The sequence below is a fragment of the Chamaea fasciata genome, unplaced genomic scaffold (assembly GCF_029207755.1).
Source record: "Chamaea fasciata isolate MVZ Bird 193981 ecotype frontalis unplaced genomic scaffold, bChaFas1.0.hap1 SCAF_1, whole genome shotgun sequence".
Classification (NCBI taxonomy): Eukaryota; Metazoa; Chordata; class Aves; order Passeriformes; family Sylviidae; genus Chamaea; species Chamaea fasciata.
In genome coordinates, this window is record NW_027094086.1 from 126,479,502 (window position 1) to 126,499,799 (window position 20,298).

At 39.5% G+C, this 20,298-nt stretch overlaps 1 protein-coding gene across 5 annotated transcripts in view; it reads right to left on the reverse strand.

Annotated features, from left to right (window-relative positions):
• PHF14 (PHD finger protein 14) overlaps window positions 1-18,572 on the reverse strand; it is a 162,168-nt gene extending 143,596 nt beyond the window's left edge. For 3 of the 5 annotated variants that reach the window (XM_066196765.1, XM_066196773.1, XM_066196783.1), the window contains exons 1-4: window positions 18,440-18,572; window positions 17,836-17,946; window positions 4,956-5,602; window positions 517-661 (exon numbers count right to left, since the gene is read on the reverse strand). In XM_066196765.1, the coding sequence (XP_066052862.1) occupies window positions 517-661; window positions 4,956-5,602; window positions 17,836-17,946; window position 18,440 (904 nt within the window). In that variant the 5' untranslated portion in view covers window positions 18,441-18,572. Of the gene's footprint in view, window positions 1-516; window positions 662-4,955; window positions 5,603-17,835; window positions 18,002-18,439 lie in introns of those variants that run through there. The other 2 variants (XM_066196748.1, XM_066196757.1) reach the window with 1 other exon arrangement.
• Between the last annotated feature and the right edge of the window lie 1,726 nt (window positions 18,573-20,298).

Here is a 20,298-nt window from a genome sequence, read left to right on the forward strand (position 1 = left end):
TTTCAAAATGTCAGTGAAAATTATGAGGAAGTTCAAGACTAGCTGTTTTCAGTTATAAATAAATGCCAGAGAGAACACCTTTCTTCTTCCCTTTCTCTCTGCCCTTTTGGTACAGCAAAAATATAGATGAAATAACTTTTCCTTTTAGGAGGCCTCCTATTCTCATTGTCTTATATCCCAATTATGCAATCGAATTCATATACTGAAATAGGTATTAATAGAATTAACACATTAACAGAATATCCTAAAGCACTGAAAATACAGCGTAGAGCTCCAATATTTGCAGCCTGTCGTTCATTGTATCAGTATCTGCAGACTATGTCCCATCCCACAGGTTCTTATGTTTGTTTTGCCAAAGTAGAAGATGGGTGTTAGACAACTAAAAAAGATCAATGCAGTATTACAAAAAAATACCCTCCAGCACTGAAAGGTCTGGTTTGAAGAAAGCAAGTCAAAATTTTATTAAAAGCAAAGCATGTGTTTTCTTCCTGCAACAAGAATGAAGGGTTGTATTACCTTCATGCACTGTTATTCCACAGTTGTCACACTGGATTATTTCATCAGCATCTTCACTGTTATCTCCAAGACAAACGCAACAAATCAAAATATGGTCCATTTTCTGGGAACTCCAATTTTGAGACTTCTCAAGGATCAATGAGTCCTAATATTGAAAAATGGAGACACATGGATTATGCTAAAAACTTCAATTTTATTTAAAGCAAGCAGAAGATCTGTTATTTGCTCAATTTTTGAACAACAATCAAAAAACTATGGAACATTTTCAAGAGGCTAGAAGCTTCTCTGTTGTCAAAATGCTCAAACACTTCCTCCATGAATACAAGAGCTGGTATGCATGGATCTCAATGCAATATAGATTGCAATACAGGTCTATAGAGATCTGTTAAGATCCAGAGGTCAGAGGAGAGTTATTTCCTCAAGACAGAAACATATGTCTTTGAACCATTTATATTCTACAAAATGGAATACCTAAGAAACCATTTAAAATCAAAATTTAAAATAAGGCCAAAGGTGACCTTCAAATGTTCCAACATTCAGAAAAGTTGCTTCATCTTCTGAAAATTTAAAAAAACACATGGATCTGAAAAATCCAAGAATACACAGCTAATAGAAGCCTGCCAAGTTTTTACTTACATAAAATATAACAAATTATCAACTCTATGGTTTTGTTCTAATGCAAATTTATGTGCATCTGTGCAAAACCATATGATTTATTAAAACTATATGTTCTTCTGACTATATACAGGAGTAAGGATTTGCCCTGTTCTGGCAAACTACAACATAAACCACGCCTCTTAAATAGATTGTGGGTTTTCATGGGGAATTTTTCTAAGAAAACACAGAGAAGTGCTTCCTAAACCAAACAAAATTATATGTAAAATTAGTTTTCTTAATAAACACTGTCTTTTTACTATTATCATTGTGAGACAGAGCCACTGTCTCTTCTGCAGTTTCCTGGCCTCCATACATATTCATTTATTTTTATACTTGAGCTTAAACAATCTTTATTGGTAATATGAAGGCATATAAGAAGCTATGAAAATAAGCACAATAGTGAAAAATAACCATTGCAGTACAAAGAAACAGCAACAGTTTCAAAGCAGAGACTGAGAGTTTAATGGTACCATTCAAAATGTCGAAGATGCAAAAATATTCCAAAACTGCTGTAGCATCCAAAAAAAGAAATTAGGGTGGAAAATGCCCTCTCATACATTTGTTTTTTCTAATTCCAACCCCCATTTATAAAATACAGCACTGATACTACGCCAATGGGGAGCTCATGTATTAGTAGAAAAGGGCATTCACAGAGTCACACTGCTTACAGGAAAGCAACTAATTGTGAAAAATAGAAGATTCTCTGATACAGAGTTCAGTCTAACAGAGCATCTTTTCCAACACCCTCCTTTTAGGACAAAATATTTTGAGGAAAGCGATAAACTCGGACACTGCTGCAGCCCATCATTACTTCAAAACACCCATGTTTAGCTTACCATCCACATTACAAATAGGAAAATGGCAGTAGATGCTCCCTAACTTAGGCAGATTAACCGTGCTATGACACAGATTTCTCCAGTGCATGTCACATACAAAGATCAGCTTTTTCTTTGATTTAAACTGTTATTTGGCTTCACTGAGAGAAGTTTAAAGGACACTGGTAATCTCTACTGCTATAGAAGCCTAAGGTCCAGTAATTAAAAAAAAAAATAAAAAGAAAACCAAAGTATTATTTTAAATTAAGAAACAGAAATGCATTGTAAAAACAGTGAAATAACACTAGCTGTCTAGGCAGTGAGAACATGTGCAAATATGGACCAAAAAAACCTGAGGGTATCAAATTTTTGTTCCGATGTTAGGATCCCCAACCATTAAGGTTAACCTCATATGAAGACAGCTACCAGGGCAAACAAAGCAGCTGAGCAACTTATTTTCTTATGCAGGCACAGATCAGAGTGATCTGGAAAGTGCTACTCTCCTCTGCTTTTACTCCATGTAAGCCCCTGAGAGACTCATCCAAAACATGTAAACTTTTACATATAATAATAATTGCTGCAACTCCTGCAACTCCTTCAGTCAGGAACAGAACAAGTCCTGTTCCTGACTGAAGTGGGAGAAACAATTTCAGACGCATCACTATGTAATTCCTATTTCTGTGGCGCTAATGAAGAAAGTCAGCATTTCAAGCTATATGCTTGAAAATTAAAAATTAAAAATACAATAACCACCTCACTGAGAAGAGTCCTATAAAGTGGCAATAATTATAAAAACAGAAAAGCACCATTTTCCTATTAATGATGCCTGACCTCAGGAAAGAAAGCGAAGTTTGTATTCTGTGCATAATACAATAGAAAAGCATGGAGTATTTAATTACAGCACATGTTAAAATAATGTATATACAGACCTCAAAAAACTTTTTTAAAATGTAAACAAATAAAAATCACAGGGAAACAAGAACCAAACAACCCCTCCCCAGTTTCCATCCTCCAAAAACGAGGGAAGGAGGGAAGGCGGGAAGGCGGGAAGGCGGGAAGGCGGGAAGGCGGGAAGGCGGGAAGGCGGGAAGGCGGGAAGGCGGGAAGGCGGGAAGGCGGGAAGGCGGGAAGGCGGGAAGGCGGGAAGGAAGCATATAAAGGACACTACAATATGCTCAGAACTAATTACTTGGACATTCTTTCCTAAAATTATCATGGATTTGAACACCTAAGACCTGTTTTCTAAGAACTCACGTTCTGCGTGTGATGAGATTTTGCTAGATGTGTCTGCTAGATTTTTTTTCTCTTTTAGCTTTTTTATTTATTTAAAAAATTGTAGCAGTGGAGAGTATACTGTTACAATACAATATATTGAGTATCAGAAATCTGAAAATTACAGTCTATTATTCAGTCTATAGATACTCACTTTTGCAAAACTTCTTGATAAAGACCTACTCATAAACAGTACAGCACTCTAAATGCAATAAATATAAATTATCAGTTACAAAATTACAATTTGAACTTCGAATTTTCAAATTTTGATTTTCTGGTCTGATCACTGCTCTAAATCTAAGGCAAGAATAGAATATTATATGCATGCATACTAAGAAGCTTCAAAGAAGATATATCAGAGACAGCTCTAGGTTTCTGAAACAGGCCTGTTCTTCCAAGCCAATGGAAATTAAACTGAAGAATGTATCACTAAGAATGCAGCCACATATCTCCATTCTGATAGGGGAAACAACCCTGAAAGAAAACTGCCTCTCTCTGTTTCAAGTTCGGATCATTAGTATTGGTAGAGCATTTACAGCTCCTGAGCCAAGAAAATGCAGGTAATAATATTAAAATCAAAGAGCCTGATAAGGAAAGAAGATGCCTACACAGAAAGTTAAAAAAAGAAAAAAAATCCAAACAAATCATGCTTTTTTTCCAATCCCATTATTACTAGAAGCTAAAACAGCACAGTTCACTTGCAGTAATATATAAATATAAATATATATGTAATTCCTATCAAAGTATCTAAAATGGACCAAATCCAAATATTGTTTAGTTCCCTGTCATTTTACACATTTAAACTAAGTTTAAAGGGAACAGCAGAACTTTAAATACACTACCAATTCTCAAATGTTATGCTGACATTGTGATTATATCCTGAAAACTGAATATAGATTTTATAGCAATTTTTTTTTATTTTGTTCAGAATTTTGCTATTGCAGAACATGAAGTCAGCCACAGTGACAACCTGGTATCTTAATTTTTCCACAGGCACAATATTCAAGGCAACTAATTGCAATTGTGCATAGGGAAAAAAAGGTTACTTTATTAAACACTTATATATATAATATTGACATTCTGTAATCAGAAGACATGAAATATAATAATCATAGCACCCAAATGCTTTTAGTATGGTAAGAAATTAGTTCATTTGTGACTATTATAAGCAAATCCAACATAAATTACCATAATTATTCTATTTGATTTTAAACCCAGTGTGCATGTTTTTTACTCAAAATTCTTCTATAAGAGAACTTTGTTCAGACTTTGCTGTTTGTCACGAAGAAGGGCAAAGAATAATGCCTCATTCATCTATTTTATGATTATGTCACAGATGCTTTTAGCTCTCATTACAGACACACAACATTTACACTCAAACAGAACTAGAAGTCTCGCTAACACATATTGGTTTGCATACTGGACTTCCTATTTGTTTTAGTACTAATCCAATCACGGTAAAGCCAAGAGAAGTCCCACTACTGACTTTAGTGGCATTAGATTGGCCAAATGGTCCAAGCAAGGTTATTTAATACGTAGTGCCTATTTAGCATAATTTTTCCTACTTATTATTCACTTATTATGGTGTGAACACAAGTCCAGCCAATCAGTTTAACTTTTAATATTAATAGAATAGTTACTGGGGAGTAGTTTCCATTTGTCAACAGATATATTATAGAAAGTTGGTTGCACTACCTCATTACTCTTGCTTTGTGAAAGAGCCAGGCTATCATTTGTCAATTCCTCATCATCTGCATTATTCCTGTTAAGAACTTTACTCTTCTTCTTCTTGGATCCTCCATCACTAGCCGTGCTGCTATTATCTTCTTCATTACCTTCCTCATCATTGTCATCCTCATCACTTCCACTCCCATCATCTTCATCATCTTCATTATCTCCATCACTCCCTTCTTTCTTCAGTGCATTCTTCCCTTTCTTTTTCTCAGCAGTAGGCCGCCAGTCATTGTCATCTTCACTGTCATAGTCATCCATATCATTCAGTTCTTCCATCGATACAAAATCCAGCAGAGGTCGGTTCCTGCGCAAATTCCATTTTTTTGGTTCATTTGTTTGCTCATCAGCCACAGCATCAGGTTCAGCTGCTTTCTCCTTCTCTTTCTTCTTTTTTGGCTTTTCTTCTTCATCTTCTTGCTCCTTCTTTTCAGTCTTTATTACCTCTTTGTCTGCTGTTGGCACTTCTTCAGTGGAGGTTTTCGGCTGTTGTTCTTCTACTTTCTCTTCTGCTGGTTCCTCCTCCAAGATATTTTCTTCTGACTCAGTACAGGAACCTTCACCACTGTCCTTAGATGCATCTTCACTCCCATGACCACTTCCTTCAGAATCTGTTGAGCATATGAAAATTTAAAAAAAGTTCCGACACAAATGTACCCCCAAAAATAAAATCTCTTGAAGCAAGTTGTTAAACAAAAGAATGATGCATGTTCCTCCCTCAAAAGGTATTCCACCTATTTTTTCAGCTGGTGTCCAAATATTGCTATTTCGAGTGCTATGTTGAGAATCTGTTAAACATGAGTGCATTCTAAGATGCCAAAAAAAAAAAAAAAAGATGGTAGAACTTATTAAATGAGCATTCTATGTTCCTTTGAACTGCAGCTCATATTAACAAAAAGCAGTAGCACAGAGTAATTTCCATGTGAAGTCACATCTTAAAGAAAGAGCATTCCAGTTTTTAATTTCTGGAGGTGTTTTCTACATCTTCAAAATTAAATAACTATCCAACAGAAGAGGTTTGAAATTACAAAATGAAGAGTTTACATAACTAGATCTAATAAAATGGATAATCCCACACCTTCATTTTTAATACATCTTTGTTTTTCTGGGTTTGAGGGCTGTTTTGATTTCCAACGTTAGTTCATTTATTAATCCCACATGAACTATGCCTCGTTCAGCACTGCAGCTGCACTACAATGAATTAACCTTACACCACTTACATGGTATTGTTCTGTGTCTACTCACTATTTCATTAATTAACACATTCCAACATGAGCAACAGAAAAAACATAAAATCTATATATTAAAAAGAGATGTTTTTGCTATAAAGTACATGTTAAAAATATTGAAAAATGACAAGTGAACTTGTTAAACTTTATGGACAGCATCCACTTTGCTATCTTTCCTTTTATAAGGACCAACTGCTTTTCATTCATAGTACTGTTTAAAGGAAGGAAAATTCAGAAAATATTTTTAAAATTTTAAAAAGAAAATATAGTTTCTTGATCCAATGCAGAGATCAATTAGGCAGTGGCTAGTTTTCAGTTGCTCAAAGCCATCACCAAGTTCTTGATCCACTGTCATACAGACGCAAAGATGAAACATGTCGATGCTCGCAAATTTAAAAAAAAAAAAATCTTAATTGTTTTAGTTACAACCCAAAAATATCCACCACTCAGTATCACCTTACATAGAGAATTTCCCTGCACACTCAGTTCAGAATAAATCCAAATAAACACTGAGGTAGGTGTGCACAGTGCGTCAATTCATGTGGCATTTTTTTCCACCCCAAAGAACATTGCCAGTGATTAGCCAGTTGTTACTTCAATATAATGGTCAGTTTTGCCTTCTTCTACATAAATCTGCATGTGGGAGAGTTCAGTGAGGAGATTATATAACTACTGACAAAAGTCTGAGTGCAACTCTTACTGATTAGGACAACAAAGCTACCCATCCCCTTACAAGCTAATAGAAACTAAAAGTTTCCAACATATGTTTTCTGAATCTCTAAATGTTAGAAAACACAAGTTGTTTTTATAGTCCTTGAGAAAAACATAATTCAGTCATTTCTCCACACCTATTAGCCTTAATTGTAGTAATCAAAGTACAAGACAATTAAGTTTTGAAAGAGTAGAACATGACTCAGGCATACACAAGAAATAAGACCAGTACTAACTAACAGGCAATCAAAAAAAAAAATTTGTTTTCAAGTTGCAATAATTTGTTTGGCTACGGAATCACAGGATGGATAAGGCTGGAATCGACCACAGTGGGTCATCCCAGAGCACGCTGCACAGGACTGCATCCAGACAATTCTTGTGTATCTTCTGAATATCTCCAGTGAGGAAGACTGAACAACAGCATTTCTGGACAATGTGCCCCAGTGCTCGGTCACCTGCACACTAAGGAAGTTTTTCCTCAGATTCAAGTGGAATTTCCTGTGCATCAGTTTCTACCCATTGCCTCTTGTCCTATTGCTTGGCACTGAAAAGAGCCTGGTCCATCCTCAATATCGTCCTTTCAAACACTGATAGACATGGATGAGGTGCTCTCTCAGTCATCTCTTCTTAAGGATGAACAGGTCTAATTCTCTCAGCCTTTCCTTGTTAAGAGAGAGTACGTCCACAGAAGGACCACAAAAATGGTGGGAAGGCTACAACACTCCACGAAGACAGGCTCAAAGAGTTGGGGTGGTTCAGCTTGGAGAAGAGAAGGCTCTGGGGAGAACACAGCTTGTAAGAGAGATTTTTTACCAAGGCCTGTGGTGACAGAAAACAGGAAACCAGTTTTAAACTGAAAGAGGGTAGGGTTTAGATTGGATACAAGACATCTTTCAGTGAGCACAGTGAGACACTGGAACAATTTGTCCAGGGAAGTTGTAGGTGCCCCATCACTGAAAATATTCAAGGCCGGGTGGGATGAGGCTTTAAACAATCTGATCTAGTGAAAGAAGTTTCTAACCAAGGCAGGGGGTTGACTCTGATGATCTTTGAAGGTTTTTTGATCATGGGTTAGTTTATAGGATACCAGGCCGGCTGGCAACAGACAGGGCACACCAGATACAAAGAGGAGGAAAAGGATCTTTACATAGGCATTAGCAGGGCTCACTGAAAGACTAAACTAGATTTGAAGGGGGAAAGGAATAAATCCAGATTCCCTAGAGATATGCCTGGGGGCAGCACACTGCTGTTTGGGGGACAACATGCTAAAAAGGTCCTTTGGTCTGTTGCCTCAGTGGAGGCAGAGAATGGAGATACCTGCAGCAGTAAAGACACAAGGGTTAGAAAACATGGACATGACTGAAAATGGTCATAGTAAGACTTAGGGCTTGTTCCCCCAAAGAGTTGGTGACATCAATAGCCCAGCTGAAGGGTCTCTACACCAATGTACACAGCACAGGCAACAAACAGGCGGAGCAGAAAGCCACTGAGCAGCAGTAAAACTATGACATATGTGCCACACATGTGGACATGTGATAACATGGACAGCCAGAGGGCTGCACTGGATGGCTATAAACTCTTCAGAAGGAACAGGGAAGGAAGGAGAGGTGGCAGGGTAGCCCCATATGGCAGGGAGTGTTCTGATTGTCTAGGTGCAATGACAACACAGCTGTTTAAGGGTAAGACTCAGAGTAAAGTCCAACAAGGCAATACTGGTAGAAATCTGTTAAAGACCACCCAACCAGGATGAAGAGGAAAGCAACGTAGTCTATAAGCAGTTGGGTGAGGTCTCACAATCACTAGCCCTCATTCTCATAGTGGATTTCAATTTACCACATGTCTGCTGAAAACACAATACAGCAGAGATGAACTGGTCCAGAATGTTCAAGGAGCATGTGGAAGATAACTGCCTGACACTGACAATGAGGGAGCCTACTAGTGAAGACTCCCCACAAGACCTGTTGTTTGTGATCAGAGAACAACTTGTGGGTGAGGTGATGACTGGAGGTGTTTTGGGCAGAGCAAACTTGAAATGATAATTTTCAGTTCTCAGAGAAGCCAGCAAGGGGGTCAACAGAACTTCTATCCCGGACTTTCAGAGGCACAATTGGCAGAGTCTCTTAAGAGGCAGTCCAGGAAGGCTGGACATTCTTCAAGGAAATGAAGACAAGCCAGCAGTGAGAAAGACTGATGTGCCTGAACAGAGAACTGAGAGCTATGACTGGAACTCAGAAAAGCAAGGAGAATTTAAGGCTTTTGGAAGAAGCAGCAGGCAACTCAAGAGGACTACGGGGATGACATGAAGGAGAAAATTTTTTTGCAAGGAGAAAATTAGAAGGGCCAAAACCCAACTAGAACTTAATCTGACTACTGTCATAAAATAAATACATAATCAACAAAAGGAAGACTAAAGATAATCTCCACCCTTAAGGGAATGAGGAAGGAAACAGTGCCAAAGGATGAGGAAGAGGCTGAGGTACTTAATGCATCCAGGGAACTCCTGTCAGTCCTGCCAGTCTGACCCTGGAAGGTCATGAAGCAGACCATCTCAAACGCCATCAAGATGATGGAGCATTACAGACTGGGGACAGAGGGGCTGGAAAGCTGCCTGGTGGAAAAGAGTGGGGGATGCCGTTTGACATCTGGCTGAGCAAGACCCAGCATGTGCTCAGGTGGCCAAGAAGGCTAAAGGCATCCCAGCCTGTACCAGCAATAGCGCAGCCCATATGACCAGGGCAGTGACTGCCTCCCTGTACTTGGCACTGGTAAGGCCACACCTCAAATTCTGTGCCCAGTTCTGAGCTCCTCACTTCAAGAAAGACATTGAGGGGCTGGAGTGTGTCCAGAGAAGGACAATGGAGCTGGTGAAAGGTCTGGAGTAGAAGTCTGGAGAAAAGGACGCTCAGGAAAGACCTCATCACTCTCTACAACTGCATAAAAGGAGGGTGTAGCAAGGGGTGGGTCAGTCTCTCCGCCCATGTAACAAGGGACTGAACAAGATGAAAGAGCTTCAAGTTGCAACAGGGGCAGATTAGGTTGGGTATTAGGAAAAACACAGAAAAAGTTGCACCTCAGGGAAGTAGTTGAGTCACCACCCCTGGAGATATTTTAAAGACTTGCAGATGTAGCACTTAGGGACACCATTTAGTGGTGGGCTTCACAGTGCTAGGATAACAGTTGGACTCCACCTTAAAAGGTCTTTTCCACACTACACAATTCTAAAATTCTATGATACTTGCCAGTTTTCATAAACATTTTACAACTAACTTTCAAAGCTATACTCTCTCATATACTAGACACATCACAGATTAAATGCCATTTGTATGCTCAAAGAAAAAAGCATTTTGTATGTCATTTCACAGGTGCCAGGTGCCTACGTGCACTACTTGTCTTACTGGAAATAAGGTAATACAATATTTTGCCATGTGAAAATTAACTGAAATTTATAACTTGGCTTTCATTATTTCCCCACCATAAATGTCTGCCTTTGACAGACATTTGTTTTGATGTTTTAACTGTGCTGATGCATTCCTAAATAGTCTTAAGATTTCTTGCAATTTAAGCTTTCATTTTGTTTTGGACAGAATCTTAGTCTCAGTATAGTTTGACCTCTAACAGCATTCTAATTTACTAACACTGATTCTTGTACATCAATACTACACAATGCAATAATTTAAAGGAGAGAGCAAATAAACACTACTTTCACTCACTTCTCTCCTTCAGTTTCTGCTTTCCTTCTGTCTGCACATTCTGCTTTCTACTCTCCTTTATATGTTCACATACACACCTGAGATATCTATAGTATGAGATATCTCTCCTTGATCTGAATGCATCCACTGTGATAGGTGCTTTTCTAGAAAGAGCTATTCTGTGATAACAGCAATTTTTGCAGGTCTTCTTCTGTCAGCTGCACTTTTTCTGAGGAAGAGGCTGCAATATACAATTTTCTCCTTGAAAGAAATGCTTAAAGAATGGCTCTTTCAGATTGGCAACCATATCATGTCATTCCCTATAGGAGAGAAGTAAAGCTACTCTAAGTGAAAGATGGGGCCAGATACACCATCAAACAGTGAAGAATACAGAGTTCTACTGAGGACAAATATGAGAGATAACAGTTGGGAGAAAGACATCATTTATTCCTCTACATCTTGTATCTTTAGCTCTACAAAGCACAACAGCAGGTGGCAGTCAAATCTAAAGAGGATAATTCTGAAAAGAACAGAACATTATGCTACAGAATTAACATATATAAAAAGTGTAATAAAGAAACACTCCACTCCGCCTTGGAGTCTTGTATAATATGTATGATGCACAAGACTTCAGGGTAAACCTACTGAAATCATTACATGAGTCAACAACAACAAAAAAAAAATCCTCCCAGGGTTTTTTGCAGGACCATTTAACAAACAATTTTAATTATGACACCCCACAATTTTTAATTTTTTTTCAACATTTTAAGGAAACTCATGTACAGCGAGAGCAAGTGCTGCACTACAAAAGTACCTGGCCACCCACACACAGGAGACAGTCTGGTTCTTCCATACAGTATTTCACCTAATAAGCAGCTCTTTAAAAAACAGCTTTATTGACTGCTTTAAGTGAACTCTAAAGGATAAAGGCAATCATGGACTCAATTTTGGACCTGCCTCTTCCACTAACAAAGCTTTAAAAATTCCAAAGAGTAGACAAGAAGCATTTGGAATAATTTTAGAAAATTTTTCTATTTGCACCAGATCCTATCTGGTTGAGTCTTTCCAAAGCGTGCAAAGCCACTTACAACAAATACAATCAAGGATTCTGGAACACTGAAAAGCTTAGCATGCCATACAGAAAGCAATTACCAAGTTATCACCAGTAAATAATATTATTCAATGATAATCTAGCCATCATGTGACAAAGAGCCTACAGTGGCCTTTACAATCCCCTCTTTTTGAGAGCAGTAACAAAAACCAGGATGCACGTGAGGTTAATGTCACTCCACCACCACCATCTTATCTATTGGTCCTTTACCCTCTTCTTCCCCCCACAATAAGGCAAACAACTAGCCTTTGACATGATTATGTGAAATTACCTAGTGATCTCAGCTAAAACACCATGGTAAGCACCATGTACAATCCCTCACCCTAGGTGCCCTGATGGATGGGAAATGTGGAAAGCACTACTACAAGTCTTTGTGAACAGCCTCCAGCCGTAAATTTCCTCACAAAAGAACAATTCCAGTACCACAAAAAAATCGCTGGCACATGTGCTATACCAAACATGCAAAAGCGGCTGTACTTCCTACACATCTGATCTAGATATCACAAATAAAGACCCTGTAATACCTTAAGGAAACGCTTAAACTAACTAGAAAGCTACAATATTAATAACTGGATGTAAAAAAAAGAGGCAGAAAAACCTAGATCATGTATAGAAAATAAGAATTTTTAAACTACCAAAGGCAGAGTTGTGTAACTGGTAAAATTGTGACCACGTTTGTCTATTAGACACAGAGGTCCATTAGGCTATCAATAAAAGTATAAGCAAGAACTAAAGGCTTAATACCTCCCTTGCAACATAATTCCAAGAAAGAGAATCTAACACAGCAGTTACATATACGCCCCTGGTTTTCTATGCTGTTTGGCTGCATATGATGATTAAACACTGGTAGACTACCAGCAATTCAACATCAGTGGTGCAGGCAGTTAAAAAAATTGAACTGTCCAAAATAACATGATTAAGAGCACACAAAACCAAACCAATATAGATTAAGACACTAGAGCTCCATGGAGAGATCCTGTTTTCTCAAATAATGTTTTGAAAAGAAATATCAAACATGTATTAACTGCAGAAGGAGACTGAGCAGAGCAGGAGACAAAACTGACCACAATTACACGTTCCAGAAAACAAGTATTTAGTTTAATAGAAAAAATGATGAAAAGGGAAAAAAGGCAGGTCATTTAGTAAGCAGCTTCCTCACTTTTACACTAGTAATAATTATTCATGTGACATTTCAGTAGGCATCTGTCAGAGTTGTTGAAATATGTTAGGCCTGACAAAAATAATCTACAGCAGAGAGGAAAGCTCTATCAGTTGGCTAAGACTCAGTTGAACCAAACCTGAGAGGCCCCCTCATGTGGGGATCCCCGTTCAGGTGCCACTTATTGGCATTGTGATCCCGGGTCCGGTCTGGCCGGGCAAAGTGGGGAGAAAATAGAGGAACGGGAATGATGGAGCGCCCAAAACCAGAACTTTAATGGTAGAGAATTAATAAACACAGAGACTGCATGGTCCGAAGGGCAACAACCAAAAACCCAGGGGAATGGCTAACTTAACAATACATAAGATTACCTGAGGGCAAAGGTCCAATCCCCAGCGAGGGACAGGGACATGACTTTGTATGTCAAAGGCCCTGAACCGATGGAGAACCAGAACCAGAGACATGACCTATTTTGGAATGATGCCATTAGCATCCTAATTTCCATATCCCGCCCCCCTAGTCTCAGGTCTCTGTTTTCTGCATAAGCTACCTGAGCTAAGGTAGTATCCATCTCAGCTAGCTTGGCTCCCACAGGTGTCTATTCAAGTTACAAAACCACTCAAAACTAAAGACCACCAGTTTTGGCTTGAGTCATTAGGAAGTGCCTCATTTACAATGTTAGAACGCTGATGAAATTGGGTGCCCTACCAATTGCTCTTCAGCAAGGACCCGGAATAACAGAAATCCCAGTGCTTCCAAAGAAAATGGAAGTTGAAAATCTTGTCAGTGACTCCAAAGTTATACTTAGGGTGGCAGACATGTATGGACAAGAGTTTTACCTGGGATGGAGACACTCCAAAAGAACATACTGCTGGTATTTTTCATTTTCTCAATCAGAAAAAGCCTTTGTGAATTCCAGTCTCAGGAACTACACATTAATATGGAAATACGTGATAATTTACTAAGAATTAACTAGTCAGTATTTTCTTTTACCTTCACTGTTACTGAAACACTTTACAACTTTACTCTTGCCTATCATTCAGGTTTACTCTAAAAAACGAAACATATTTGTTTCTTCATCAAGACTTCAGTACTGTTAAACACTACATTATTTTTATCCCTCACAAACATTTCTTTATATTACAATATCCCGTATAGGAAAGCAAAAGTGTAATCTTCATTGTGCTAAGAGGAAACAAGTTACACAAAGATAATGATATTTGCAACTTTATATTTCTAGATTAAGACACAGATTTTTAAGAATAGATAATATATGCATTTATGTAAATCATACTTGTTTTAAACATATCTTCTACTGACTTCAACTGCAAGAATAGTACACAATATATACGCAAGTCAGGCTTTACACTCAACACAAAAAAAAAAAAAAGAAAGTATGTAAAAATTTGAGTCAAGAAGACTAGTAGCAGAAGTAGTGACAGGATTGAGTTCTTCAAAGGCAGTATTCAGTTATTTTCTTCTTAGCTACACTGAGATAGGAACCAGTCCTTGAATTCACACATGATTCTTGTTCAGGGATCACGACATTCCCCTTTATGATTTCAATTTCAGTATGTGTGCTGACAAAACTGACTGAGTTCACCGATGAGAGAGTAGAAAAGTGGTAAATTCTTGTTTTGGAGTCCTGCTGGGAATTACTCTACACCTGTACTCTGATTTCTGACATCAGTGTATCTCCAGCTGCTCCCATTGCAGGAAAAAAAATGAACAAAAGGACTCCTCAAAGCATGCTTTAGTTAACTTAAAACCAAAACTTCAAATAACTGATGTGTATTGTGAAAGATACTATTAAAACCCTTAGGTTGATCGTATTACAGCACCATCATGTCAAGTCACATGTTTGTAAACCCTGACTCCAAAGGGACAGTTTTTTTTGATTGATCCCACAGTAAGATTACATATGACAGTCTTTCTCATGGAACAATTTTTTCAAGATGTTTACAAAAACCAGAAGAATACAGCACTACAGAATATGGCATTACTAATAGAAACAGAGAAGCTATTAAAAATTATTTGTTCAGTATAAACATAATGAATATCCCAGAGGCCTGAAGACTATTCACATTAAGTAAATTTACAAGAATGAAACAGTTCTAAAATCAGTTTCTCTACAGATGTCAGAATGTTGAGATCTTTTAAGAAGAAAAGGCCAACTGACTGCTGGTATGACCTAAATCCAAAAGAAAAGAAATTAACTACTCTGTAAGTATAAGTCCATGTTGCCTGTGGATTTTTTGGTGGATTCAGAGGTTAAGTGAATTGAAATATTTTCTATAATGAAAAAATTTACCAAGGTGCCAGGACTCTGAAAACAAAAATTCAGAAATGCCAGCTGCTTCCTAAAAGCACTTAATAGCAACTTCTCAAATCCTTACTACATTGCATATTCCCAAAAATCTGGCAGAACAATGAAGGTGTGTAAAATTTTAGGTGCTCTGGGTTCAGTCCCCATATATTTGCACAGTCTCATCTACCGGTACATATCACTGGAGATCCTAAAGCTCACACATATGGACACAACACAGTCGTCAGGGAGAAAACAACTGCAGAATTCTTTTAACTCAGTACTTAAATAATCCTTTCACCTACTTTTTACATTTGTTTTGTTATTTTAAACACAAATGTGCATTTGTGAATGAAATAAACATAAAAATATACGTCACGGAGCTGTGGAATTACCATACTAGAACTTATGCTCACACTCAAGGCAGACTGGGTCTTACTTCTGACAAACTTATTTCCTGGTGTAAGCAAACTACACAATGTTATTTTGAATTCAATTGGCTTGAATTCAATTCAAGCAAATACTAAAAACTGATTTGCAACAGGCTGCTCATGGAGAGTCTTATACATGTGTGTAAGAAAGTCCCTTTATTTAATCACTTCTTCCAGCCAAATCAAAATGGACTAAGTGCAAACAAATTTAACAGTATGTTATACCAGGTTCATTTTAAACCTGGTATTTTAAAGGTACACATGTTCTGCTTCAGATTTTCTGCAACTATTCATTTAAACTCTTATTACACATAAGAAACTCTTTTTTGTAGTAACTTTCTATTCCCCAACTTCTCCAAACCCCCACAAATTTCTTTTCCCACACTGAAAATCTTCAAATAAAGTACAAGTTGTCAATCAAATTCTCTTGCTGTTTCAAAGTATTTTCACAATATTTTAGGTTTTATTAAACAGAACATTAATTTCTCCTAAAAATGATAAATATAAGTTCAGAAATGCTAAAACAACACTTCGTGATATATAGGAACATAAAACAGCAATTAGAAAAAAGCATTTTAAGTAGAACTTGGGTTTTTCCTCACATGCCTGTTTCAATTCAGTGAAATTGTATATTTAAGGGAAAATCCATTCAACTTCCTCAAAGTGAAATTGATTTCAAATACACTCAAGGCTAGATACTGACCAGCCCCCTCTAGTATATACAATGTCCTAAAAGTCAAAAAGGATAGCAATTACAAATGAATCTTCTGCACTGACACACTTGAGTCAGGAAGCTCCATTCATTATTTTTAATTAATGACTGTCTTTGGACCAACTAATATACTGCTCCGAATTATGTGTTCATCACCCATACTCCCTTTCCAGTCCTCATTTTCCCTTAAATCCTGCCTACATTACTGTTCCAAAGCAGGGAGATTTTCTTTGGTAATTAAAAATCATTTCCTTTTATGGCAAATTATATCCTTATTCAAAAGAAAGTATCAAAAAGCCTGAGAGCATAATTAAAAGAGTAGATGAAACAAGCCCCTAAAAGTCTTAAAATGAAATTGGTAAGATGACATCACTTTTACTCTCTTAAGGCACTGCAGCCTGCTCTACCAGAACAACCAAGGGAAATACATCTAAGTCTAGAGGAAGAGGTGGTGAGAACAAAACCAACCGACCAACCCAAAACAGCCACAAACAAGGAGCATTAGGGCACAACCTGACAGTGAGAGAATGATCATTAAGCATTTTTAAGTTCATCAATACAGAGGAACTTGCCAAATGCTAAAAAATAAGCCTTTAAATGGAAACATTTTTGCACTATACATTTATGCAAAACATACACCAGCATCTCCAGAGCAGAAAGAAAAAAGTCAAGTTATTTGATATGCTGCCATAATGCTTCCTTCACATCTTATACATCCTGCATCTTCTTGTTTATATCCCTCAGTATACGCCACAGAACATCTAATGTGCAGTTCATTGACCAACATGGTCCTATCCCTTCTTCCCCGTTCCTTCAATATACTTTAACTTACTAATTTTATTTTGGCCATCTTGTCTATTTTCAGTTTCTGTGAACGTTCACTGCAGATACAGGAATCTGCATATATAGAAAAGACTACAAAGCAACAACACTCTGTGGTAGGGACTTCCTTCTACTATGAAACATGTACACTTTTCTGCATATTTCTATCTGAATGGACACCTTAAGTTTGTCTATTGTAAAAAACAATAAAAACCAGAACAGATTATCTTTTTGCTTCAGGTTCTTACTCACCGAGCAGAATTAACCTTGAAAAAAAGTCAAGTTCATAAGTCCAAAACAAACTATTATCCAGACTTGTTCAAAACAAAATGACTTTAGATTCTTCTTATTTCGATACTAAATATAGTAAATATTCCAAAAATTACCCCTACACTGAAGAACTCAAAAGCAATAGATACAGTTAATGCAGTCTGCACAGAAGGTACTCAAATGTTTCTACCAAAACTTGCTTCACAATCATGAGATAACTGTTGTAAAAAAAAATCACAGCTGAAGTATTGATTCCCAGTTATCCAATCAAGTCACTCCCTTCAAGGGGCTCCAAGTCCCAGTAGACTCACTACAAGCATTCTGCCTCCTATGTGATATTAAATGAGCAACCATAAACCAAAGATGACATAATTCTGAACCGAGGAGATGAGAAAGCATATTTACCTGAAGCATCTCCAACTTTAAAATCACTGTCATCAGAGCTATCATAATCTAAAGCTTCCAGCAGCGAAGCTGCCAAAGGCTTCACCTGTCTCCTCTTCGAACTGCGGTCCACTGCAGGGAAAAAAAAAACATTGTTGTTACTGGGTGGCATAAAGAGAATTCAGCACCGCTAAGGGCATTTAAAATACAAGGCAGCACGGGCGTGACAGGCAGGGGCAGTCCCGAGAGCCGCCGACAGACGCAGCGGCACCGGGGTCCCGGGGACACCCGCTCCCACAGGTGAGGCAGGGCACGGTCCGCGCTCCCGGCGGAGCGCTGGTGCTCCCTGCAGGCGCCGGGCACCGCACGGCACCGCGCACCGCGGGCTGCCCGCAGCCCCGGGAGGGCTGGGCGGGCACTGGGGCCGCCAGGCGCCACCGGAGCAGCAGCATCCCCCGAGGACGTGCCTCGGCGCGATCCGCCGCGACCAGACGAGGGGGGGACGCGCAGCCGGGACCGTGGGACGCCCAAGGGACGGCGATGCGCCCGCTCGCCCGGGGGCGCTCCGCGGGCACAGCGGCACTCCCGCGGGACAAGGCCGGCAGAACCGCTGCGGATCACTTACTAAAGCCTGCGCGGGTGGGCGGCGGGCGGGCAGGGGCCCTCGGGTGCAACGCCGCCGAGCCCCGGGCCCCTTCCCCAGACAATGGGCACGGCGGCGACCCGGATGCAGACCCGCGCCCGCCCCGCCGCCCGCCCCGCCGCGCAGGCGCCGCCCGGGCGCGTGCGCACGGCGAGGGGAAACCGGGGAGCGGCGCTGCCCGCGGCCCTGCGCGGCCGGGCGGGAAGGCTGCGGCGGGGCTGCCTCGGCCGGCGGCGATCGCAAACTCTCAGCGCAGAACAGCTCGTTCTCAGCGTACTGCCTGTAAAAAGGAGCTCTGAAAACCACTGCGGCACTTTTCCATTTCTCTGTTTAGAAACGAGAAAGCGTTACAAAGCTGTTCGCATTTAACCCCTGCTCGAAGAGCTGAGTTTCTCGTGAACTCCGTTGCATTGTCAAGCTCATTCCTGCACTTTCGAAGAACGGCAATCCACTGCATTGTGAAAAAAAAAAAAAAAAAAAAAAAAAAAAAAAAAAAAAAAAAAAATTTGGGAAGAGATTGTGGGAAGTGGATTTGTAGAGAATTCTCAAAGCCTGACAGAGGGCACACATAGTTTGCATACAAATGTCGGATGGGGCACTGAGCAACCTGATCTAATTGAAGGTGTCCTAGCCCACGGTTGGAACTAGGTGACCTTCAATGTGCCCTTCAAGCCCAACCATTCTGTGATTGTATGAAAATACAAATCCCAGGGATTATTGTTTGACCACATCACACGAGTCTGGGAGCTCAAAAGCACAAAACCTAATGGTGAGAGATGGAGAGCAAAGGGAGCAATGCTGGGCCATTGCCGTTGCAAGAGTCCCAGCTTTGCTTCAGTTGCAAGGGCTGTCCCTGGCCCCTACGTGCACACGGTTTTTCCAGAGTTCCCTTCACCTCTCCCCCCTAGCCCACCAAAATGAGCCACCTGCCCAAGTTTTTAAAGAACTGATGCTCTGGCACACAGATATGACTTGAAGAGCTTGAGGATCAAGAATAGTGCTAAACAGGAAAGCTTCCAGCAGGATTGTAAGGGCTTTAACATCGGAAAATGTGTGTTTAATGATGGATAAATGTAGGGCCAAACTCATTCTATGGTTGTATGGAAAATCACGCTATGAAAAGCCAGCGTCCATAAAGGGACAGAGGAGTTCTGCAACGTTATTTGAATAACTGGAGAGAGTCCACTGGGGCACACACGGCCTCCTTTTTTCCTAAACTCCTGACCAAATGTTGCCCTCTTCCTTTCCCCACTTGCTGAGGTATTGGAAGATGCAGCCTTCTAGAACCGCCTACCACATACTGCCTCCTTGAACCTGTCTTTTACACCAAAGTTCAGAAGTTCAGGCTTGTGCAGCCCCACTTGTCTGTTTCAGGAGTCAAACTGGGCTCTGTAACAAACCTGCAGCCCAAAGTTCAGAAACTCCCACTTGTCCATTTCAGAAGCCCAAGCCATCTAGGCTCTCTAACAAACCTGCTGCTGGAAGTTAGTAGAGATACTAAGACCCATTTCAAAGACGTTAACACGCATACCCTCACCCATGGAATTGTTTGTAAAGACATTAGCACACATCTTCCCTATCGTGGTGAAGAGTGGAGAGCACATAAATTTGGCAAATATATGTTCTGTGACCAGAGCCTGTGCCACATTTAGCATAGTGCTGCATGTACCAGAGCCAAAACTCCTCCTGGCATTGCAAAGATGGGTAGCTTGGTGGTGGTGTATAAATTTTTAAATACAGCACAGAGGTGACTGGTCGGTATATGATATAATTATGCAGCTGAAATACTTTCAACAATAATTTTCTGTGTTTCTGATTTTGATTATTTTGGATAGACAGAA